Source organism: Bombus bifarius, unplaced genomic scaffold (assembly GCF_011952205.1).
Source record: "Bombus bifarius isolate JDL3187 unplaced genomic scaffold, Bbif_JDL3187 scf7180000008199, whole genome shotgun sequence".
Classification (NCBI taxonomy): Eukaryota; Metazoa; Arthropoda; class Insecta; order Hymenoptera; family Apidae; genus Bombus; species Bombus bifarius.
The window spans coordinates 5,581,837-5,605,295 of record NW_022884505.1 but is presented as its reverse complement, the minus strand read 5'-3'; the positions used below and the strand labels follow the sequence as shown (position 1 = coordinate 5,605,295).

The 23,459-nt window shown below is 33.2% G+C and overlaps 6 protein-coding genes across 11 annotated transcripts; 4 read left to right on the top strand and 2 right to left on the bottom strand.

Moving 5' to 3' along the window:
- Window positions 1-501: 501 nt before the first annotated feature.
- Window positions 502-1,006, bottom strand: LOC117210199 (histone H2B-like). Its single transcript, XM_033452974.1, has one exon. It carries the CDS (start codon window positions 927-929, stop codon window positions 558-560), a length of 372 nt encoding a protein of 123 aa, XP_033308865.1. The 5' UTR covers window positions 930-1,006; the 3' UTR covers window positions 502-557.
- A 1,567-nt stretch (window positions 1,007-2,573) lies between these two features.
- On the top strand, window positions 2,574-4,282 carry LOC117210246 (histone-lysine N-methyltransferase SETMAR-like). 2 transcript variants are annotated; one of them, XM_033453061.1, is made up of 3 exons: window positions 2,574-3,348; window positions 3,415-3,677; window positions 3,786-4,282. In XM_033453061.1, the coding sequence occupies exons 1-2, from the start codon at window positions 2,647-2,649 to the stop codon at window positions 3,670-3,672; spliced, it is 960 nt and encodes a 319-aa protein (XP_033308952.1). In that variant the 5' UTR covers window positions 2,574-2,646; the 3' UTR covers window positions 3,673-3,677; window positions 3,786-4,282. The 2 variants fall into 2 exon arrangements, with proteins under 2 accessions (XP_033308952.1, XP_033308951.1); XM_033453060.1 differs by lacking the exon at window positions 3,786-4,282 and having other exon boundaries at window positions 3,415-3,771.
- A 2,102-nt stretch (window positions 4,283-6,384) lies between these two features.
- On the top strand, window positions 6,385-7,136 carry LOC117210317 (histone H4). The gene has a single exon (XM_033453238.1). The coding sequence runs from the start codon at window positions 6,461-6,463 to the stop codon at window positions 6,770-6,772; it is 312 nt and encodes a 103-aa protein (XP_033309129.1). The 5' UTR covers window positions 6,385-6,460; the 3' UTR covers window positions 6,773-7,136.
- Window positions 7,137-7,246: 110 nt separating this feature from the next.
- Window positions 7,247-9,784, top strand: LOC117210315 (glycerate kinase-like). The gene is made up of 2 exons (XM_033453236.1): window positions 7,247-7,437; window positions 7,513-9,784. The coding sequence occupies exons 1-2, from the start codon at window positions 7,397-7,399 to the stop codon at window positions 9,650-9,652; spliced, it is 2,181 nt and encodes a 726-aa protein (XP_033309127.1). The 5' UTR covers window positions 7,247-7,396; the 3' UTR covers window positions 9,653-9,784.
- On the bottom strand, window positions 9,703-14,194 carry LOC117210314 (small G protein signaling modulator 3 homolog). Of its 2 annotated transcripts, none has more exons than XM_033453235.1 (14): window positions 13,925-14,194; window positions 13,542-13,723; window positions 13,341-13,439; window positions 13,099-13,262; window positions 12,689-12,899; window positions 12,463-12,593; window positions 12,156-12,389; window positions 12,003-12,097; window positions 11,769-11,914; window positions 11,540-11,637; window positions 11,286-11,465; window positions 10,757-11,178; window positions 10,521-10,681; window positions 9,703-10,428 (listed from the first exon to the last, which is right to left on the bottom strand). In XM_033453235.1, the coding sequence occupies exons 1-14, from the start codon at window positions 13,970-13,972 to the stop codon at window positions 10,236-10,238; spliced, it is 2,364 nt and encodes a 787-aa protein (XP_033309126.1). In that variant the 5' UTR covers window positions 13,973-14,194; the 3' UTR covers window positions 9,703-10,235. The 2 variants fall into 2 exon arrangements, with proteins under 2 accessions (XP_033309126.1, XP_033309125.1); XM_033453234.1 differs by having other exon boundaries at window positions 13,929-13,997.
- A 763-nt stretch (window positions 14,195-14,957) lies between these two features.
- Window positions 14,958-22,917, top strand: LOC117210313 (KAT8 regulatory NSL complex subunit 1). 4 transcript variants are annotated; one of them, XM_033453232.1, is made up of 12 exons: window positions 14,958-15,364; window positions 16,504-16,728; window positions 17,305-18,972; window positions 19,506-20,008; window positions 20,125-20,322; window positions 20,411-20,636; window positions 20,717-20,824; window positions 20,910-20,985; window positions 21,069-21,228; window positions 21,537-21,757; window positions 21,841-21,975; window positions 22,390-22,536. In XM_033453232.1, exons 3-12 carry the CDS (start codon window positions 17,522-17,524, stop codon window positions 22,534-22,536), a joined length of 3,225 nt encoding a protein of 1,074 aa, XP_033309123.1. In that variant the 5' UTR covers window positions 14,958-15,364; window positions 16,504-16,728; window positions 17,305-17,521. The 4 variants fall into 4 exon arrangements, 3 of the variants coding, with proteins under 3 accessions (XP_033309123.1, XP_033309124.1, XP_033309122.1); XR_004488088.1 differs by having other exon boundaries at window positions 14,958-16,728; window positions 21,841-22,114; window positions 22,390-22,527; XM_033453233.1 differs by having other exon boundaries at window positions 14,958-16,728; window positions 22,369-22,532.
- Window positions 22,918-23,459: the final 542 nt, after the last annotated feature.

The following is a 23,459-nucleotide window of genomic DNA, read 5'->3' as shown; positions in this document are numbered from 1 at the left end:
AATCATATCTATATATCCATTATTAGAATATAAAAGGTACGAAAATGTAATTTCATTTTATCAATGAAAATCATACAATTAAACTGAAGTATATTCAAGCATCAAATGATTTCTCTTTTACAAATAATTATGCAATTAAGAAATAGAAAGTTATTCTACATAAAATTGTATTATTAATCATTGTATTAACAAAAGATCAATCTTACAATAAACAAGACCATTCTACCTTAATTTCTTATATATATATATATATATATATATATATATAACGCTACTAAAATGCGCTATCACAGTATCAAAATTTGCATAATTCGAAGCCTGCATATGCATGCATAGTATTGAATTTAAAATAATCAAAATATACAAAATATATTCACTACTATTTTATCTCATGGTAAAATAATCTAAAGCAAAGTGTACATCTATATGTATATGAACAAAATATAAAGTTTCGTACTGCACATTATGTTCAGAACGTAAGTAAATGTTCCATCATGTTTGAAAATTTTTTGGTCCTGAAAAGGACCGTTTTTGTTTCTTAAACAGTTTGTGACTGTCTATTTTGAGCTGGTGTACTTGGTGACTGCTTTGGTGCCTTCACTGACTGCGTGTTTTGCTAATTCTCCGGGAAGTAAAAGTCTTACAGCGGTTTGAATTTCACGAGATGTAATTGTAGAACGTTTGTTGTAATGCGCCAATCTTGATGCTTCTGCTGCAATGCGTTCGAAGACATCATTGACGAAACTGTTCATGATGCTCATCGCTTTGCTGGATATACCGGTGTCAGGGTGTACTTGTTTCAACACCTTGTAAATGTAAATAGCGTAGCTTTCCTTCCTCCTCCTCTTCTTCTTCTTGTCAGCTTTACTAATATTCTTCTGAGCCTTACCAGCTTTCTTCACAGCTTTTCCACTAACTTTCGGCGGCATGATGATGCTTCAAATCTTCGAATTATCGTAGATGAATACAACCGTACGACTCACTCTTTCAGAGAATACTGAGCTCAGTGAGGACGCATTCCTTTTATACAGTGGAATAGGGGCTACGTTGAACCAATCACAATTCAGCTTGGAACTGCTAGCGCCTTTCTACAATCTGATTGGCGCGCTGCTGCTACCATTGCATTCTCCACGATACAATTGATTTTATACGCGTAACATATCTAACATATTTCTAAGGCCTTTTTTACAAATTAAAAGTGTAAAAATTATATAGTTTTCTTTTTTTATATTAAAAAACATAATGGATGTGTGTAACAAAATTGAACTAACAAATATCATGTATTTTCTAGTGAAAGTTACGCAAGAGAAAATAATATGTAGCTTTAAAAATTTAACGCAAAAGAATTAATATATGTATGTACACATATTGATAAACTAAAACAATAGAATATATTAATAAAATATTTTCACATAGTTTGTAACTTCAGTACTTATAAATAAAAATTATTTCCGAAACTCACGCTTATAAGGTAGAAAGGAAGAATAATGGGCTAGGTAAAAGAGTAGGTTGATAGTAAATTAATAATAATTTAGTACATTTATTCTTGGTTTTAGCCAATCTTTTAAATTATTTCTTTTCTTTTCTATACTATTGGCATTGCATAATTGATTAATATATTACAATAGTATATAATTTATTTAAAGTGCTTATTATAAAGTAAAATTTATACAGTAACTAAAGTAATATTGCTATTATCAATTTTTACTACTTCCTTTTTGGTGTATGAATTGAACCTTGTAATAAAGAAAGAAAGATATATATAGACCTTTTTAGGTAATTTATGATCAAATTAGGAGATAGCAGATGGTTATTTACTGAAAATTCTCAATGCGAGAATTGATTGTAAATATCAATAAATAAAAAAAAAAAAAAGCAGATGGTTATCCTTAAGAATTAAATTGTTCTCTGTTTCAAATATATGTATGATTCTTTGCAAAATAATTAATCTACATTAAAGAATATTGAGTAACGATTATTTCACATAATCAATTTTTTATATTTCGTGTTCTAAATTTTAAACTGTCTTTTCTAAACAAAAGAATACATGTACGTCTTCTATTCAATACATATATAAATATATACATATTCAGAATGAAAAATACGGCGAAGAAACAATACAATAAGTATTCTAAAAGCAATTGTAGTTATAATTTATGGAGAGATATTTAAACAAAATATATCTCATTAAATATAATACAAAATACATAAAATTTTTCTTCTATCAATCAATATTTAAGCATTATATATTAATATAAAATATGCTTTTTGTTAGATCATTACATTATATAAAATATAATTATTATTATTAAATATAATTGTGTTATGTTAATATATATATGATATATTATATATTAACATAACACAATTTAAGAATGAAATTTTAAATTTCAAATATATTATCAAATTGCAAGATTATTCATTTATAAAAATAATATAAAATAACAGCTTATAAAATTATTGTATTTCCGAACCAATGAGAACGCTGCTCGTCAGCGATTGGTCAGCTTTTGTTGCTACAGACCCTATATGAATGATGTTCTTGTATTGCTCTGCGTATTCGTTTACATTGTCGAGTAACGACCTAGGGAAGAGAACAATTTTCGATGTTAGAAAGTGTATCGAATGTTTTTTGCGTGATGAAAAATGGAAGATCAAAAGATGCGGTTTCGCTACATTATGTATCAGTGCTTTAAAAAATGTAGTACGCCTAAAAACACTGCAAAGGAGATTTGTGACGTTTATGGTGATCGGTCTATAACTGTTCAAACAGTTCGGACTTGGTTTAGGAGGTTTAGAACCGGAAATTTTAATCTGAAAGATGAAGACCGCAGCGGTCGTCCATCCACCACTGATATTGACCTTATCAAGGCCTATCTCGATGAAAACCCAAAGTCTAGCCTTCGTGAGATAGAAGATGCTTTAAACATTCCGCGAACAACGATTCATGAGTATGTAACAAAGCTTGGGTACGTTAATCGCTACGACGTGTGGCTCCCCCATCATCTGACGGAGAGCAATCGCATGAATCGAATTTTGATATGCGATTTGCTAATTCAACGCAACAAAACAGAGCCATTTTTAAAAAAGTTAATTACTGGAGATGAAAGTTGGATTCTCTATGATAGCATTGCGCGCAAGCGATCCTGGTCGAGTCGAGATAAGTGTCCTCCAACGGTAGCAAGACCAGGACTTCACCCGAAGAAGGTGCTGCTTTCAATTTGGTGGGACTGGAAGGGTATCCTCTACTACGAATTACTTCCGGAAGGGCAAACGATCAACAGTGAAAAATATTGCACCCAACTCGAAAAACTTAAGGAAGCCATTATCACAAAACGTCCTGAAATGATGAACAAACGTGGCTTCGTGTTCCACCACGATAACACGAGGCCACACATTTCTTTAGCGGTGCAAATGAAACTTCTAGAGTTTGATTGGGATGTTTTACCACATCCTCCATATTCTCCAGACCTTGTACCATCGCACTATTATTTGTTCCTCCCCCTAAAGGATTTTCTTCGCGATAGAAAATCCAAATCAGTAAACGAAGTGAAAAACGGTCTCGAAGAATATTTTAAAAGTAAGCCAAGAGAATTTTGGGAAAATGGTATTATGAGGCTACCGGAGAGGTGGCAAAAGGTGGTAGAACAGAAAGGATCATACATTATTTAAGAAAGGTACACAGAAGGAAATATATTTTTATACTTACCTCCTATTTAAAAAACGAAAAGAACTTTCCGGACAACCTAATAACTGTTCTATTTAATCATTTGTCTTCATTTTAGTATAAATCTAAAATGTCCAGTCGTGAAAAAGGAGGGAAAACAAAGGCGAAGGGAAATTCGTCTCGTTTGTTCAAAGCGGAACTCGCATTTCCTGTTAGTCGTATCCATAGACTTTTGACGAAAGGTAATTGCGCCAAACGCGTGGAGTCTGGTGCTCCTGTCTACCTGACTCCAGTTATGGAATATGAATTACTGAAAATTCTCAATGCGAGAATTGATTGTAAATATTAATAAATAAAAAGAAAAAGTTATGGAATATTTGGCTGTTGAAGTTCTGGAATTGACTGGAAATGCAGCACGAGACAATAAAAAATCCAGAATCATACCCAGACACGTTCAACTCGCCATTCATAATGACGAGGAATTAAACAAATTACTATCTGGAGTCGCTATCAGACAAAGGGGTGTTTTGTCAAACATTCAAACGGCAACAATATATCCCTTTGGTATAAATGGCCCTTTTAAGGGCCAAAAATTATCTTCAAGACGAAGGATCTTCTCGGATTTTGCTTTCTCGGATTTTACGATCAGACACGTTTGAGTTAGAGCAAGCATATCCATCCTCCCGTTGACCATGGATTCGTTATCGAACCTAATCACTAGTGGCCAACCACTATCACTAGTGTCGCGAGGGCCTAATCGCCGCTGTTGATGGTCGAATCGGTAGTGTTCATACCCGTTGTATCAGGCCGTATCTTCGTTATAACACGACCCTGGCAAACTCCAAGGGAGGTCTAGCAAATGCCCACAACTCTATTACTGACGCTTCTCTGACATATATATAAATACTATAGATTGAACCTCTGGAAAGTTGCCTGGTAAGGCTCATTGCCTGATATAACAATGGATGTTTTTCATTGTCATCGTAAAATGGAACAGACAGGTGTGTTTCATCTGGTACACGAAAGGTCCCAAAGGGTGCTAAACATTATAACAAAGAACATGATAATGAAGGCCCTCATAATCGTATGGGAAAATTGTTCGTATTATTAACAAAAAACTATTTCATCATTACTTTACATATTATCACTACGTTATATCATTATATAATAAAAATTATGTATTATTTATTTTAAATCGAATTTAAAATCTTAAAGTATCTTATCTTAAAGTAAAAGCAGAATCATTTATGATCAATGTGATAAGAAACTTGTAAAAAATGCAGATGAAGTTGACGGTGATTTGGAATCCATGAAATGCAAGAATTCAAACTTTGTTTTGTAAAAAATAAGTCAATATTTATATAGTATGTAAAGACATATTGCTTAAATTGTTAATTAATAATAGTGTATTTTCGACCAATCGCGGGGAGACGAACTCACGAGGAGGGACGTCAACGGGAGTCGTAAATTTCCGTTACGATTATAGAAATCGACAACACGAGTTGATCGATCCCCTGATTTCCGTTAGGAGAAGAGGGGTGGTTGAATTAGTATAACACTGTGATTCACAGAATTATGAGGTTTTATTTTCAACACTTAAGTTACACTGTTGAGTAGATATAATTCCTAGATGACAACTTGTAGCCCGAAGGTACGATAGATATGCACGATAGATATGCACTAGAGCGATTTAGAACGCAAGCAGCAATATAACAATAATGATAAATAAAAAAAATAAATAAATATTTTCTATTTTATACTACAAATGCACTACACTATACACTGCGCATAATATGTACATTTCAAGCTGTACGGTCGCGCTTGAACCGTATTTACATTATATCTACATCCTATACTTTGATGTTAACGATGATTTCATGGAAAAACTATTATTTGAAAAAGAGAATAACAACATATAACAATAATTTTTCGTATTCAATACATTTCATCTTATTTTAGAACTAACAAACATTAATAACAAATGTATTTCGTAGAATATTAGTATCGCAATATTTTACTTTAATTCGCCGCATTTTATTGCTATTAATTAACAATTTGAATAATATATTTTTACATATTATATAAATATCGAATTTTCTTAATAACATAGAATTCGAATTCTTGCATTTGATGCATTTAGTTCGAAGTTATAATTATTTCAAGTTAGTCGTCGCTCTTCGGGGCATTGTCAATTTCATTTACATCTTTTACAACTTCTTCATTATATTTCCAGTAATCATAAATGATTGTACTTTTATGATAATTTAGTATTAATAGAATGATGCTTACTAAAATTTTGAATGTCTAAAGGAATAGAAATTTCGCATTTTATGACCATCCTTCTTTTTAGGAACTGCCTTTTGATAACTAGCTAAATAAAATCTCCAATATAATGATCAGTTAGCGAAGCGTTAATATATACGTATTTACATCATTTAATTTACATCAAAAGTGTTCTCTTCTCAATGCGAGAATTGATTGTAAATTTTAATAAATAAAAAAAAAAAGTGTTCTTTACATGTATTATATACAGCAGTAGAGGATGTGTTCTTTGTGTGCTGACTGACAGATTTTCAGCAGATGTTCGTTACAACTGCACAATACGTTATAGCGGGCAGCTGTACTCCAGCGAGATCCACTTGAAGCCGACTTTTCTGTGATTGGCTGGTAAGGTAGTGGTGGGGAGAACTTAAACGACGCCTGATATATAACTGCGGACCTCTGTTGCTAAACGACAGTTCTGGGATATCTCTCAGAGATAGCTGTTTCTTGTGTTCAAGAAAAGTTTTCATCATGACCGGCCGTGGAAAGGGAGGAAAGGGATTGGGAAAAGGAGGAGCGAAGAGACACAGGAAGGTTCTTCGTGATAATATCCAAGGTATCACGAAGCCTGCCATTCGTCGTCTAGCAAGACGTGGTGGCGTAAAACGAATCTCTGGTTTGATCTATGAAGAAACCCGAGGTGTACTGAAGGTATTCCTTGAGAACGTAATTCGTGACGCTGTCACATATACTGAACACGCAAAAAGGAAAACTGTAACCGCAATGGACGTGGTTTACGCCCTGAAGCGTCAAGGAAGAACGCTCTACGGATTCGGTGGTTAAATTTCTACGGATACCGTCTACTCAGCTTCATATAAAACGGCTCTTATAAGAGCCACAAAATATATGCGGATGAATGATTCTCGGAAACTATCATTGTTACTATTTAATGATGAGTAGGATGAAATTTTTAATTTTTACTATCGTTTGCATCAAATGTTTATTGAACGTTTGAATATTTGTTGAAATTATTTAATATTGTTTAAGAACGTAAAATGTACTTCAATTTGGCTTTATAGTTTTGTATTTGTATAATCGTAGTGTTAGTAGCAGTTGTATTGTAGTAGTAATATTTCTAACGTTAAATATGTGTAATACATGTATATGTATAGTTCAATGCAGAATCAAAATAAAACGCAATATCATACAATGTTTTCAATTTATAATATTTCTAAGTGTCAATATAATATAATTATGCATGTTTCGTATTTTCTCTGTGCATTTCAATACTTTTTATGCAATATCGATTAAAGATATTGTTCAGAATAAATATTTAGAAAAGGGTATATTTAATATGCGCAGATTGTATTGGAAAAGATTTACGAATACAAATGAAGTAATTTTTATAGAGCTTATCTGATAAATCTTATTCCGTACGAATATATTTGTGATATTAGTTGATTAGAGATGCGCTATGAAATAATATTACATAAATTAGCGCGGTACAGGTAAGTATTTTAATTATAGTCTAATGTAAGTGTTTTGTTATGTGTATTCACAATAATCTTTTGACACTGTTTCAGTAATCAAGCTTTTTCTCAATCTAACCTATTAAGCATTGTAAAATTAACACGTAGAAAGATGTCAACAGACCCAAAAGCTTTGGAAAAATCTAAATTTGTATTAAAAGATATGTATTTTGCTGGTGTTAATGCAGTTTCACCTAAAACTCTTATGCTAAATAAAGTTAAATTTAAAGATGGAATGTTATACGTTGGAGACCAAAGTTTTGAACTTAAAGAAAATGTTTATTTAGTTGGTTTTGGCAAAGCTGTCATGGGTATGGCAGTAGTTCTTGAACATATGCTTGGCAGTTATTTGAAGAGAGGTGTAGTTAGTGTTCCCTCTGCATCGACAGACTCGATGTGGAAATCTGAAGACAAATCATATTTTCCTTTAATAGGAAGTGGCGTAGTAAAATATTACGAAGGTTCTGAACATAATCAGCCGGATGATAGATCTCTAGAAACAACACATGAAATTATAGACTTAGTCGAATCTCTTACAGAAAATGATACTTTAATTGTATTGATATCCGGTGGTGGTTCTGCATTGCTTTATATGCCAAGGCCAGTAATTGAATGTGAAGATAAATTATATGTTTGTAAAATGCTTCAAGCAGCTGGAGCTGATATAAAAGAGCTTAATATAGTGAGAAGTAAATTATCTATGGTGAAAGGTGGTGGTTTAGCTCGAATGGCCTATCCAGCTACAATTATCAGTTTAATATTATCTGATATTGTAGATGATCCTATAGAGTTAATTGCTAGTGGTCCGACGGTATACAATAGTAAAAGTCCAAAAGAGGTAATAGCTATATTGAAAAAATATAATTTATTTGAACGTGTAGATGGTGATGTGAAAAAACTTTTAACATCTAAGGAAAAATTTAAAGATAAGAAATTGCTAACTCGAAAGAAAAAACAATTCAAGCATGTAACTAATATTATTTTGGGAAATAATATAGTGGCGATTGAAGCAGCTTCTTTGCAAGCATATCATCACAAGTTAACTCCAATAATATTAAGGCCCGATGTTGTAGGTAATGTACATGATGTCAGTTTAGCATATGTTCATATAACAAGTTTGATATGTCTTGCATTGGATAAAGCTTTAGAAAAAGAAGAATTTTTTGAAAAAGTAAAAGATATACCCGTACTTTCTTTATCTGCTGCTAAAGTGGATGAAATTTATAACTTAATTGATAATGTGAGTGAAGAAGGAATAGTATTGATTGGAGGTGGTGAACCAACAGTAGTAGTTAAAGGAAAAGGGAAAGGTGGTAGAAATCAAGAATTAGCGCTACATTTTTCATTAGACTGGTTGGCAAAAATTAAAGGTTATCCTCGATTTTCGGAATATGAAATAATAATGTTGAGCGCAGGAACAGATGGACAAGATGGTCCAACTGATGCAGCAGGTGCATTTGGTTATCCTGCTATTGGCCCACTGATATATGATGTATATGCAAGAGTAAAGTCTATAGCATCAAAAGTAATAATTAAAGAGGAGGAAAAGAAAGAAGCTCTTAGGAAAAAACTGGAAGAGCAAGAACAACTTAACATACAGCAGCAACGTAAAGATCTATGCAAAACGCAACAATTAAGTGGGTTTATAACAAATAAAAAGAAAGAAATAATAAAAACAATGGAAAAAGAAGTTAAGCCTAATAAAGAAATAGATGAAAATGATGAGGATAATGTAGTTCCATTTATACTTCAAACAATGGAAGTAGAGCGTATGTTACCTGAAAATACTTTAAATGAGAATGATTCATACAATTTATATTCTCGATTTAAGAGAGGTACAGATTTATTTAAAACTGGTTTTACTGGTACGAATGTTATGGACTTACATTTCATCTACATAAAAAAACGTAAATGCGACTGTAAAATAGATTTTGGAAAAGAATTTTTCCAAAATACTTTAGATGTACATGACTTACATATTGATACCTCAACTATAGAAAAATATAAAAATTTGTATAAACGAGAACCTTTTCACTGGGATAAATTTTTGTCTAGACCATCGGCTGTGGCCGACGAAAAGATTGACCAACTTAATATAAAAATTATTGATGCTAATTTGACTGATCCATGTTGTCGTAAAGACAGAAAATTCCCACTTAAAAATCTTTTGGAAGATAAAGATTTACCACTGTAACATATTTTGTAAAACAGGGAAATTTTCTACGCTATATTAAAAATCTTATAAATTTAAATGAAAAGTTTTATTTTTTAAAGATATTTGTATACATTAGAACTTAAACATGAATAAATAATATATGCATGCAAATTATCATTAAAACTTTTTAAAGTACAAATAGTAATATTTATCACGCTGATTTTAATGCGATATACACAATAGATTTATCCGTTTAACTTCTTTCGTTAAATAGAATTAACCACCACATGTAACATACGTATATATGAATGTATATACAATTCACTTTTAATCGTCATTAACGCAATCAAAAATTTGATTAGTGAGATTCATTAACATCTGTTTACACTAAACAATGAGGATAAAATAACTTATATTTAGATAAAAATTTAGAAATAAATTTTTATCTAACACACACACGCGCGCGCGCGCGCTCGCACATATGTACGCATGCACGCACACGCTCGCACATACAATGCTCATTCTACATACATAATAGTAAGTGATTTGTACTACACAATTACCTTGTATTATTGTTGCATATAACATACACGATATTTAGTACAAAAATTCGTATTGTTTGCTAAAGATCCCAACTAAACAAATGATGTTTAACTAGCATATCACGCACGCCATCTTTCAGAGGTTGTGATTGTTCTTTTTTTGGTGGTAATTCCCAATCAGGATTTAAATTAAATGCAAATTGACTTAATATTCTTAATTCACATTTAATTTGTACCCAGCCAGGACTATTGATAAAACTCCACGGTTGGTACCTGTAAAATTAATAATACGTAAATTATTGCAATAAAAAATATAATAGAATTATAATAAACTATTATTATTTTGTTCAATATATATCTAGTACCATTTTCGTACAACTTCTACACACGAACATAAAACTTCAAGCCATAAATGTAACACTTGTTCATTTAATCCAAGACAAATAAGAGATCTTAATTTTACATCCATTTGAGCATGTGCATTATCGTGGGTTAAATTTACTGACTGAACGCATCGGTATAATAACTGAAATAAAATTGGTTAGGGTTAGGTTATAAATTTTGATCAAATAATCTATTGTAAAGATATAAATAGTACTACCTCTTCAGGCGTGAGAACTTTACCATCTTCATCCAGTCTATATGTCTTACATAATACTAATCTACTGTAAACTGAATTAAAGTCCTTTTCCACTTCTCTATTTGAAGCTTCTTCGATAAAAAGCCATGGATGACATGGACCACCTAAGAATGATGGTCTACGCATTCCATGTTCTAATACTGCCTTAATAGCGGGACACAAAGTTCCCCTGACTAAATCAGTAACAGCTTCGCTAACTGCATCATCTCCAGCACACGTATATTGTTTACTTCTTTCATCTAATAATTCTACAAATTTTGCAGGAAACCATCCTCTTAATCCATTAAGTTCTCCCACCCAACAATGTTCATCTTTTTGACTTATAATTGTAATTATATCATTTTTTCGAAAACCTAATTCATCATCATCATGTCTTTCAAAATCTGTATAATGTGATCATAGAAATTGAAAGAGAAATGATCTTATTGTATATTAATATTAAGTATAATTAGGAATATTTTCATAACTTAAATATACGTTAATGACATACCTAATAACGCCTTAGCTCTCCTTTTTCTAGTGCGTGAAACATTAACATAATTATCATGATCTTTCGCGTGACTCTCCATACTATAATCTGCTATAAGCACAATATTGTTTAATTTAGGGTCGACATTTATAAAATGTCTAGCAACTTGCAAAACAGCTTCTCTTAAATCAACCAATATTTCTAAAATATTTAGAACGTGTGATTTTCAATTTCTTTAAAACGTCACGTTTGTTTTATTCATGGCATCAATATACCTGTCTGTCGAATATTTTTTGATTTTGCATCATCTTCAGTATCATAACTTCCAAACAAGAACGTTTGAAACATTGATTTATTTTTTTTCATTTGACGCCTTCAAGAAAATACAGACCATTATAACAGTTAGAAATAGGATGTTTATAACAGAAATTTAATTACAAATAAATATTTAATTAAAAACTTAATGAAAACATTTCGAACGATATAATTTTAAATTTATTATACCTATTGAGATGTTGTTTTGGTAAATTTGGTACAGCATCGGGATTACCCACTAAGCCACCTTGATCTGCCATTAAATATGCCAGGTGTCTACGTCTGTGAGTTTCAACCAAAACGTCTGTTAATGATCCACTTACTTCTAAAGACGTCTAAGAAAAGATGATAACTTTCGGTTATAGAAATTGGCTCATTACCTGTATAACAAATTTTAATAAGATTTGGAAAATGTGAACTTACTTTAAATAATAGATCAACATCGTCGATATCTCCGGGTATATCCGAAAGAGCATTAAATATTTGCGCAGAGTTTTCTAATTCCTTTAATTCATGTTCTAAAAAGGTATTTAGAATTTTACACTTGTGAATATATTTACTATAAATATTATATACCTTTAATTTTTAACATTCCAAGTGTAACTTGAAACAAAACTATAGATCCATCAAAAAGAAACATATCCCATATACGGAGCAATATTTTCTTATGTACAACAGATGCAAATAAAGTCAGGAACCAATGTAAAGATATTAAACTTAATTCTATATCATGTTGAACTAAAACATGGTCGATATCAGGGAGATAATTAGCTACTAATGTACGAAGTACTCTTTGATCAGCTTGAATACCTGTGAAAATTAAAATTAAAATTAAAATCCATTATGTTTCTACATAATTTATTACATGTTAGTAGTATATTACCTAATAACGTTGAAGAATAGTAAGATGCTGGCAATAAATCTTCCACTATTGTAGCCATCATCCAAAAAGCATCTTCTTCTTCTAATAATAACAAAAGAGAAGCTGCTATTGTTCCTGTACCTTGGCAATATCTTTGCAAAATAAATAGATTATACAATAAATAAATAAGGATATTACAATATTATTTAATATTACATACAATATTATTCCATAAAAGTATCATTACCCAATATCAGGATATAGCCAAGCAAGAGCACGCATAACACGTCTTAAACGTGGTATTCCTGTGCTATGAAGGTGGCTAAAGCATGCATTAGCAGGCATAATGCGTAAAAGATCCTTTTCAATCTGTTTATTAGTTACCAATGCGTCGTTACTCGATGCTTTTACTATATCTTTATACATTATCTCAGAAGAACATTTTTTCTGAAGTGCTCCTGCAACATTGAATAAAGTAATTTATTTTGTATCTGTATATTATAAAATATTAGGGATGGGGGAAGTTGTTGCGATGAGAAATTTGGACAGGAATGGGTGAAATCTTATTACTCTTGTATTGTTCGGGACCTCAAAACATAATTAGGAATCAGACCAGATAATTGGACGCAATCGATTCAAGAACCTGATGTTCCTTACCTGACATTCTCATCCAAATTTGAGGTCTCAGAGAATGAGGTATACCACGATGAACCATATCTCGCAATTTATCTGTGCGTGGCAACCTTCTATCCATATTTTGCCAAGAAAATTCAGCTACTTCTTTATTATGGCTGAATTCCAACAGAGCAACCCATTGTAGTCTAAATATAGAAGTATTTAAAGTTAGCTTTATTAATTTTATTAATTTGATAACTATTATTCATTTGATTTCTTCATACCTATGTTGGGGATCTTCAACAAATGGGATACCTAACAACTTTTTTGAACTTTGTTCTGGGCCATCTTCTTCTTCTACACGAAATCCAAATTCATCAAACCTAGCATAGATTATATTTGTAAACATAAGAAAATTAATTATAATGTATTAAATTATCATGTGTTATAATAGTATTTTATACCAAAAAATTTGTTATAAGCACCTATATTCAGGTTGCGAATTGGGATCATCAGGTTGATTTAATTTAGCTAAGATATCTTGGGGCCACATGGATGGCGTTAAGGCAGAAAATGGACCTCCTGGTGCAGGAGATAAAATTTCGCCACATAATCCTGAAACTTCTACTTCAAATTCATCTTCAGAAGCAGCAGTTTCCAATTTTTTCTAAAGAGTAAAGATATTGTGTAATTTCAAATGCACAATATGCTAACAGATGTGTAATCCGGTACTTGTTAATTTATGGTAAACTAAATATTACTTTACAAAAGCTCTTTATTTTCACAAATACCAAACTTTTAATGCTCCTTTACTTATAAATAAAATAATCGAATGAAAAATTTATTAAAATCAAATAGATAAAAATACTAACGTTATGGTCATCCTTTCCAACATAACCTTCATGATCACGAACATTAAATAACGATTTAGCAATATCCATTTTGTAGAACTTTTAGATATTTATTTATTGTTTTTTATATATTTGTTTATTTATTATTTTACATTATTTTATTTTAATGATATCATTATATTCCTCGTATTTAAAAAATATTAATCTATACACGACGTTCACGGTATTGACACTATTATTCTGCTATTATATTCATGTCGCCATCTAACGAACCTACTGATAATTAAACCGATAACACACCAATATAAATATTTAAATCTGCGCAATGACTTACAGATAGTAAATTTATCGTCTGTTACGTTTAAAACAATTTTTGTGGAGAACTTATATAATAATTGTTGAATGGTTGATTTACAATTATGTTATCTTATTATACATTTTCAGTAATCCTTTACAAATATTATACGTTATATATACATAATGTATTATTATCCGATGGATATTAAAAAGTATGTTCCAAATTGATAAAGAAAAGGTAACACGTATTAAAAAATATTTATTCGTATTGTATAACAATTTAACATTACGAAGCAAAAAATTGATTACGTATCAAGTGTTTACTACAATATATATAGCTATGAATCAGAATGAAAATAAATGTAGCTCATTTCAACACATCACGTATTGTTTATTGTAATATTCTACATAGTACATTTATCAAGTTACGTTCTAATTTTCTTATTATGTAAGAACAATTTCTACTAAGAAGACAAATTAATTACACGTAACTAATTGAAGTTGCACATAAATATGTGTAAGAATTAACATTATGTTGTTTTAAACGCGATGCCATAATTCCGATATACAGGAGCTTGCAATTAACGTGTATCAGCAGGTGTGCTATAGTATATGGAAGAAGCGGGAAAAGTATCTCAACCAGAATCTAGGGTTTTTCGTTAGCATTCACGGTATCGAGCTGCGAATTGGACTTTACCGCCGACATTATACATAGAAAATGAATCCGATTGGGCAGCGTGGCACGAAGGCCACATCCGGCAGCAGCACTGCAGTATTGGTCGATCCCGCTTCAGTAACACCGAAGTTGGTCGAATTTCCTATATATTATTGATAAATAGCTCGCGTTACTCGTGTGACTCTTACCATAAAATCAACGTCGGTGTCCGTAATTAAGGAAGGAAACTCTCGGTTCACCGGAAACATCGTATATACCAATAACCAAGAAGAGACGCAGAAACGGTTAGGGAGTAAGCGCGTTAATTCTAACAAGAGAATCATCGTAAGGGATTATCGTGCATTGGGTGTGACGGACATTTATATATCCGAACGCGAGTTGCATGAAAGTCGTGCCGTGTTGCGTGAAGTGTTGAAGGAACGCTCGATTATTCGTGGATCTCGATGGGTGTATGTGCGATTATGTCGAGCGCCACCGAACCGAGGTGAGCGGTATAGAAGGGGAAACTGGCCAAAAGAAGCTGCCTTCGAATCTGTTTTTTGCTCCGCCATTGTACGCTACGAGAGTACCGCGAAGGAAGCCGCTTGCCTCATTTTCCCCGTGTTTTTATCTTCAATTACATTTTAACGTACCGAACGTTAGCTCGACCGTGTAAACGCGCCTACGTCCGCGTTTAACGCACCGTCTCGTGGTTACGCTATTCACGAGGCGAAGCACGTTAGTGTCTTCTATCTTTCTCTGTTTCGTGTTTTCTATCTCGCTCCAACTTTTTCTCTTGCTCTTTCTCTCTCTCTCTTTGACACACGCACACACACGCACACACGTGCGCGCGCGCAAGCACGCACGCACATACACGTACATTTCTCATTTTCTTTCTCACTCTCTTTCCCTTTCCCTCTGGTGTATATAATACCTCTCGATGCCTTCGACATCTCTGCGGAAGTCGTATGTGTAAAGGTTTTTCGCGTACGTGGACATCGGTGAATACGCGAAGTGATTCGTATAATAGCAGTGTCTTTTGCCGGGGATACAAATCTTGCGCGTCATTATGCAATAGACGACGTACAACTGACGAGAAAGAACTGCCTCCTCTGTTGAGGACGAGGACGGCGGTGGTGTTGTGCGGCATGTTTTTATCTTTGTTTTCCAATTCCGTGCCACGACGAGGAAACGCTGCCGCTACTGCCGCCACCGCCGCCGCCACCGCTGCTGCTGCTGCTGCTGCTGCTGCTACTGTTGCTGCTGCTGCTGCTGCTACTATTGCTGCTACTACTACTACTACTACTGCTGCTGTTGTTTTCTATATTTCGCGACGAGTAATCACGTGGGAATGCGTCAAACGATGCAAGCATATCTGTTATTAATCTCCACGACATGTATACTTGGTAGTGATATCTAGTGTAATTATGTGCAACACTCCGTATCATAGTGCTGACCGGAAATTTCTACCTTCGATTAAGCTTCCTTCCTACCTCCTTAATCACTTCTATTCAACGTTCTGTCCTTCGTTATTTCGTCAAACAACACAGTGTTCGGGACTTTCTTTCACAAACGCGTAGCAGCGTTTTGTTTCATCGCATTCCAATTTCTTAATAACGCGTTGATATCGTTATTCGCCGGCAGCCGCTTACCGTCTCAGCTTACTCTACGTTCGAAGTTCACCGCTCGAATACTGTGATCCGACATATATTGGAACATATATCTTCGTGGGAAGAACGATCTTGCTTTTCTGACGTTCCTCATCGCTTACTCCGCGTGTTTGGATGTTGCCACACCGAGGAGTATCGGTTTGAAGAATCTGCGATTTTCAACGGGCTTCCTTCCTATTCTGCGAGCGAAGAGTACAAGGTAAGCGGAATTTGTATGCTTTACTTGCTTCTTTATTAAATTAAGTATCGGTGGCCTTTCCCTCTCGCTTTCGATATTTCGAAATAAAAATTGTTTCACGTGATGCTGATCACTAGTACATATACTAATTAATTATGCATTAAAATTGCTTCTATTTTGAGGTATTCGTGATACTAACTACTAATGACTTGTTTATTTATGCATTTTTTATTTGATGTTTTTTATTAAACGTTTGGTAAATGACAGCCAGCTTGTACCTTATGAACATATGAATGCTGAAAAGGAAATTAAATAGTGTAATTTGCGATTTATATAATAACGTAGTATTTTGTTAGATACAAATACATTTGTTATGTATACTATTAATTTATTCAATGTATGCCATTTGCATTTAAGTAAATTTAGTCTTAATTCTTGTAAATATACTTCCTTAGATGTATTATAATGAGTATCTTAATGTTAATAACGGAGAGCCAAAGTAATTGTTACATATATATATATATATATGTATAATCTTAATCTAAATAATAATATATATAATCTTATAAATATTTATTTTTGTATATTTATTTGCAGATTAAGGTTATGAGTTGGTCCACAACACGCAAATGAAACACAGAAATGAAGAAATTACACAGGATGGAGATTACTGTTGAAACAACATAATATTAAATGTGGAATGAATGAAGATAGAGTACAAGGTTCAAAAGGAAAATAAAACAGAAGAAAGAAATTATTCCAAAGCATAACAATAGTTAATACAAGTGCAGGACAATAAATCAGTAATGGATGAATGGGAGTGAGAACAGCACATGTGAAGTGTAGGTGTGGGTGCGTACGCACGTGGGAGCCTCTGGATGTCGAGGCCGCAGCACTGGCAGTGTCAGTGGCAGTGATGGCCCCTGCTCTGACGGAAGGTGGTCCTCAAAAGCCTGAAAATTTGCTCCCTTCCCTTCCAGCTGGTGGATTTCTTTCCCCAGAGCAGGCTACACAGTTGTGCCAGAATCGTGAAATTCTGGCGAAATTTGTTGTTTCTGCAAACGTCCAACCATCAAAGATTGATGAACAGTGCTTACATGGTATATCCAAAGACCTCATTCGTGATGTCATCAACTCGAAATATGCCAATGATCTTGATAGTTTGTCTACATTTACGCACGGATCTGACTTGATTACAAAGAAAGCATTAATAAAACAGGACTGCGAACAGCTGGACATTACGGGCAGTCCAGGGAAAAAGGTGACTGATACTATAATGAACGACCCATCTATGGGTGATCAAGCGGACAATATGGGTTTTTTGAAATCAAGCGCAGATTTGCCTTTGGTGGGCTCAGAAACAGTAGGAGATAATAAAAGTCTGGATGTGGATCAAATAATGGCCTTTGGTACAGATATAACTGCGGATAATGAACAATGTAACATGGGCAATGTTGGTGATATTGGACAGAATGTTGAGGAGATTTTACAAGTTATTAAATCTATTGAAGGTGTGGAAAATGCAGAAAATATATCTACAGGTAGTAATGAACCAGTGCAAAGCACTGTGGATGGAGTTGAAATGTTTTCTATGCCTGAAGAAGGATTTCCTTCCTTTGAAAGAGATTTACTTGATGTTGATGTTATGAGTATTTGCAATATTGCTGATGCCGTGGACCAGCAGAAAGTCAACACCTTAAAGTTACAGCAAGATATTGTTGCCCAAAAACAACACGAGAGTGAAAGGAAATGTGCATTTTTATTAAGAAGACTGAGGAAGCTTCAAGCAAGAATAATAGGCAGGCATGTTGCTGAAGAAAACACTGGAGTTCTTGAGCTTGCTCATCATGGAGTGAAAAAATATCTTTTTCAAGAACTGGTTAATATCAGTTCTAAGTCTAATGTTAAAAACTTTCCTGAGATTAGTAGTAGTTTGAGTTCGTTTTTGCAAAAAATTGAGAAAATGTGTGTTGCCCAGAGCAATAGTGTGAATCGTCAGCGATTGTGTTGCCGATATTTTGGTGATGGATCGCGTGACAATTTGGGTAGTACTTCTGGTAATAATAGCAACCGTCAGTCAGTGTTTGGTACACCTCAAGTTAAAGTTAGAGGCGAAGAAGTAGAAAGTGTGGCAGGACCTTTAGCCTCGCAATTACATATTGTGGAATCTAATCTTGACTCTGATTGTACTGCATCGAGTAGTGGCGGAGAAAGTTGTGATGAAATGCAGTCATTTAACAATCCACATCAACAAAGAATATCTATGTAAGTTTTAATTTCTTTTATAAAAAAATCCATGTTTAGATTTGGGACCATTCTATTTTCCCTATAGTTTTAATAGAATGGAATCTGTGAATTTAAAATAATTTTGTACATTTTATTTCCTAGAGTAATTTTGTAATGCAAAATTTAGTACTGTTATCTTAGTATTCCTTTAAACTTCTTTGTTTTTAACACGTATTTCAGTTTATAAAAAACTGGAAACCGAACAATATTTTGGGCCGGTTTAGATAAATTTTATTTGACTATTATGTCGCTTAGTATGGCGAGTTTATGTACATTACTACTAAAGATAATTATTAAATGTAGTAGAAATAAATAGATAATAAACAAAAACAAAACAATAGGTATATGTTATTTCAATATTTATAGTAACATTTCAAATATTTTCGATACATACAACTGTACTTACTATAAATTACTTGATAAAATATTTTTAAACAAAATATCGATTGCTACTTTGTCGGTTAGTATTTCTTTACTAATTTATTTCTTATGTTTTTATATAATACTTGTAGATCAAAACGGGCAGCATGGAGGTATGCTCAAGATCGTGCAGGTGTAGCAGCAAGATGGACGTGGCTGCAAGCACAAATATCGGATTTGGAATATAGGATTAGACAGCATAATGAATTGCAACGGCATATTAGAGCTAACAAGGGTTTAGTGATACTTGATAATGCAGAAACAGTGAATGGGTATAGTGGTGTTTTACCAGGTTCTACAGGGCGTTATAATTCACCAGAAGGTGAATTGCCTGCTAGTAGGACTCGGCCGTTTGTCTGGAGTTTTTACAGGAAGAGGAAATTATTACAACTAGATAAGTTACATGAAGTCTCAAAACGTGCTGCGAAAGCATCAACTGTAAGATGCAACTGCGATCGTGTATTACCACCATGTGCTTTATGCACTGGAAGATTAGATCCGATGCAACCGCAAGAACCAATTGAACAAATGTCTGTACAAGAAAGGGTTGCACTTGTGGATCCTAGTTTTCATCCTGTTTTGTCATTTCCTGATGGTAAAACATTATTTCTGTATATGTACATACCTTGATAAGAAGATATAATTTGTTATGATATGTAGCATAAGGTTTTTGAGAATCTACATTAATCTATGTAACCTTTTGCTGTGCAGAAATCACACAGGGAACTCATCTTGATGCTATCATGAAAACAGTGGAATGGCAACAAAAAATGTTAAGGGGAAATTTACGGATCACACGTTTAAAAGATAAAGATACCAATGAAAGGAGAAATAAGAAACTTCCAGGGCACAGAGCAAAATATGCAGCAGCTCGGTTAAAAAAATCATCCTCAAGTATTCTTACCGCAAGTATGTAACATGTTGCATCATACAATCGTGTAGTAAAGAATTCTTTTTTAGTCTTTTTAATCTTTGTTTGTTGATATTCTTTATGTAGGAATTAAGAAGAAGATGCTAAAAGGAAAAAGAAACAGGCTTGGTCATGATAGAAGTGTTCATGGTTTAAGTAGGAAGAGGGTACAGAAACTGACAACTGAAGATGATGATGATATTAGTGCACTTTCCAGCTCTAGTAAGCATTCATCTCCAGTGCCTTCTCCTTTACATCACACTATTGCTTCTACTACAGAGAAGAACATAGTTAAAGAAAAGAATTCTCATGGGTCAGTATTATTAATTACATTTATTAAAAAAATATACATTAAACATATAATTAAAATTGTTAAAATTTTTTCTGCTTCAGACGATTGAGGCAAAATTCGTACGATATTGATAATATAGTTATACCATATAGTGTAGCTGCTTCAACTAGGCTTGAAAAGTTACAATACAAAGAAATATTAACACCAAAGTAAGTAACATTTTATTGAATACATTTTTGTATCTCAAGTGGGTAGTTATTAATGTTACATTATGTTTTTTTTTTTTTCTCCAAGGTGGAGGTTATGCGAAGAGCCTTCAAAGTTGGATATTAAAAATGGTGTTATGCATAGGCCTAGTCAAGACAGTGATGTAAGTACATTTAATTACAGAAGTATAAAATTTTAAATAATTTTACACCAGTGAGATTAAATGTATCTATACATTATCTTTAGTTCGAAGATATGTCAGACGAAACTATAGCTTTAAGACATGAACGAAGCGAACGAGAAGAAAACAAACGTTTTATGACGTATATGAATATGCCACATCAGTCTCGTATTCGACATAATCGTAGGACAGATAGTCGAGCAGATAGTGGTGCGAATACACCAGGTAATTGTGCATTATAATTTACTTAACACGTTGACGCCGGCGCGACCCATCTGCGGGTCGCACGTGCCTGTTCCGTGAGGCGGCGTGCCCCATCAGCGGGTCACACGTGTCCGTCCCGAGGAGCGGCTACGGGTTACACATGTATTTCACAAAATGGGTAGTGACCCTACGAAGCAGACAGTGAATTCGGGCGCCACCCCACAGAGAAAACCATGAATATCGGCACCAGCGTTAACGTGTTAATTTAAATTACCTACAATTAATCTTCTCGTGTTCAGGTAATTTATAAATTATTTCTCAATCGTTAGATCCTATGTCTCCACACGCAAGTGATTTTGGTGGAGACATGATGTCACCAATTACGTCACCTCCTGCAACTCCACAAGTACAAGAATCAGAACATCAACATAACTCTGATAATTTGCATCGATCATCTGCTTTGCAAAATGCTTTACGGCGTCGTACTGCGCCTATGTTAAGAGTGGGGAAAGACGACACTGGTACTTCGGTAAATGAAGATGAAAATGAGGTATTATTTTTTGATCTGATTAAAGTACGTTTTTAAATACAAAACAGAATACTTAAAAAAAATTGTATACTGTTCTTCGTTAGATTTTGCCGTATGAACCAAGGATATTTCCATTATCCGAAGAAGTGTATGACAAAATGCTGGAAGTGATGCCAGATGGGCATTGGCAAGCTTCTTCAGCATCTCTTTGTTCCCGTGATGAAGAAAAAGCGGACGATGTACGTACACTGTGTTTGTATTAAATATTTGAGTGTTAATTATCAGAACTTTTTATTATGAAAGAAATATCTGAATGCTCGTACTGATTATTAATATAAACTTTGAGCCAACTTTCATGGCTCCTCGAGGCTATCCCTGGTAAGCAGTGTCATTTGATGCTTCCTATTTTAAATACAATTGATTTTATTTTTATTGCATATTTCAGATTTTAGTAATATTTAAGAGAAACTGCATTGCGTTTACATGAGTTTTATAAGCATTAGAATATTTTGACGAATTAGCCTGCTGATTGTTTTTTTCAGCTCTTACAAGCTTGTACATTTAAATATAGTTTTTGTAATATATGCAGAATAACCGTTGGAAAAAATAGTTTTTCATAACTATTTAGGTAGACGTTAATATTTCGTTTCTAGGATGGGGAAATGGATTCTCCAGAATCAGATTCGACAGAATCAGCTTGTTGTGACGTAGAGGGTGAGGATCCCAATGATCCTGAATGGACAGTAGCTGACGATAGGGATACTGAAAAGGAACGAATACGTCCAACGGCTAAAAGATAGGATAAAGTCTTTAATACATACAGTATGTCTACGTCGTCGTTACTATATGCAGAAGCTACCTGTCAATTGTTATATATACCTGTCGGTCATGTAACATGCACCTTAAGTTAATGGTATTATGAATCTGTAAAGTGTATTATAAATATAAATTTTATAACTTCATTCTGCTTAAATTAATGGGAAACCTTAATAATTGCTTTTTAAGTATTGCTATTTCGGCCAAAGCATTAGAATTGTACGGGACTATCATCCTTTTATTTAGGATAAGGATATTGTTATATTTTTCTTTCATTGTTATAACCGATAATATAGGACATAGTCGTTCAACAGTTAGAATCTCATATGACCAGAAATAGACGATTTTATATTTAAAAAAAAAAAGACAAAAATAAAAAAGTGTATTTATATTATAATCAAATTCTTACGTTAAATAAAAGTGCCAACTAAAATGTTCTGTAGCATTATCTTTCGATGTTGCATATTTTTTCTAGTTACGACGAAGCGATGTTCATTGTACAATAATTGCATCCATTCGACAAAAATTCAACTACTACGAACACACATAATAATGTATTGTATATATGTCTATATTGTGTACATCGTTATATTTCTATATTTGACTTCTCTTACGTTGTTTATCATTTCTTCAAGTGATTTCATAATTTTTGCATCTCATATAACAGTCAAAAGCAGTTTACCTATTAAATTTTAAAAGGACACGTATATGATCATTTACATTTAATTTATGCATTTTACGTGATTTTGTGTTATCTACAGGTAAGAAGATAGAACTACAGAAGGTTGATATATTTATTAAATTTTAGTTTTTATAAAGAAATGAAGTACTAAAAGTAAATGACGTATAATATTTTGTTATCAAGAAACAATTGTACCCTGTATTTTGACTGTTATGTTCTTATTTA

Coding starts and splice junctions, on each gene's coding strand:
- LOC117210313 (XM_033453231.1), top strand. CDS start 17,522: ATGGGAGTGAGAACAGCACATGTGAAGTGTAGGTGTGGGTGCGTACGC. Junction 18,973..19,505: donor CATCAACAAAGAATATCTAT/GTAAGTTTTAAT, acceptor TAATACTTGTAG/ATCAAAACGGGCAGCATGGA. Junction 20,637..20,716: donor AAAGAAAAGAATTCTCATGG/GTCAGTATTATT, acceptor TTTCTGCTTCAG/ACGATTGAGGCAAAATTCGT.
- LOC117210246 (XM_033453061.1), top strand. CDS start 2,647: ATGGAAGATCAAAAGATGCGGTTTCGCTACATTATGTATCAGTGCTTT. Junction 3,349..3,414: donor TCACAAAACGTCCTGAAATG/ATGAACAAACGT, acceptor TTAGCGGTGCAA/ATGAAACTTCTAGAGTTTGA.
- LOC117210314 (XM_033453234.1), bottom strand. CDS start 13,997: ATGGATATTGCTAAATCGTTATTTAATGTTCGTGATCATGAAGGTTAT. Junction 13,724..13,928: donor TTGGAAAGGATGACCATAAC/GTTAGTATTTTT, acceptor TTTACTCTTTAG/AAAAAATTGGAAACTGCTGC. Junction 10,682..10,756: donor AAGTTCTCACGCCTGAAGAG/GTAGTACTATTT, acceptor ATTTTATTTCAG/TTATTATACCGATGCGTTCA.
- LOC117210199 (XM_033452974.1), bottom strand. CDS start 929: ATGCCGCCGAAAGTTAGTGGAAAAGCTGTGAAGAAAGCTGGTAAGGCT.
- LOC117210315 (XM_033453236.1), top strand. CDS start 7,397: ATGCGCTATGAAATAATATTACATAAATTAGCGCGGTACAG. Junction 7,438..7,512: donor CATAAATTAGCGCGGTACAG/GTAAGTATTTTA, acceptor ACACTGTTTCAG/TAATCAAGCTTTTTCTCAAT.
- LOC117210317 (XM_033453238.1), top strand. CDS start 6,461: ATGACCGGCCGTGGAAAGGGAGGAAAGGGATTGGGAAAAGGAGGAGCG.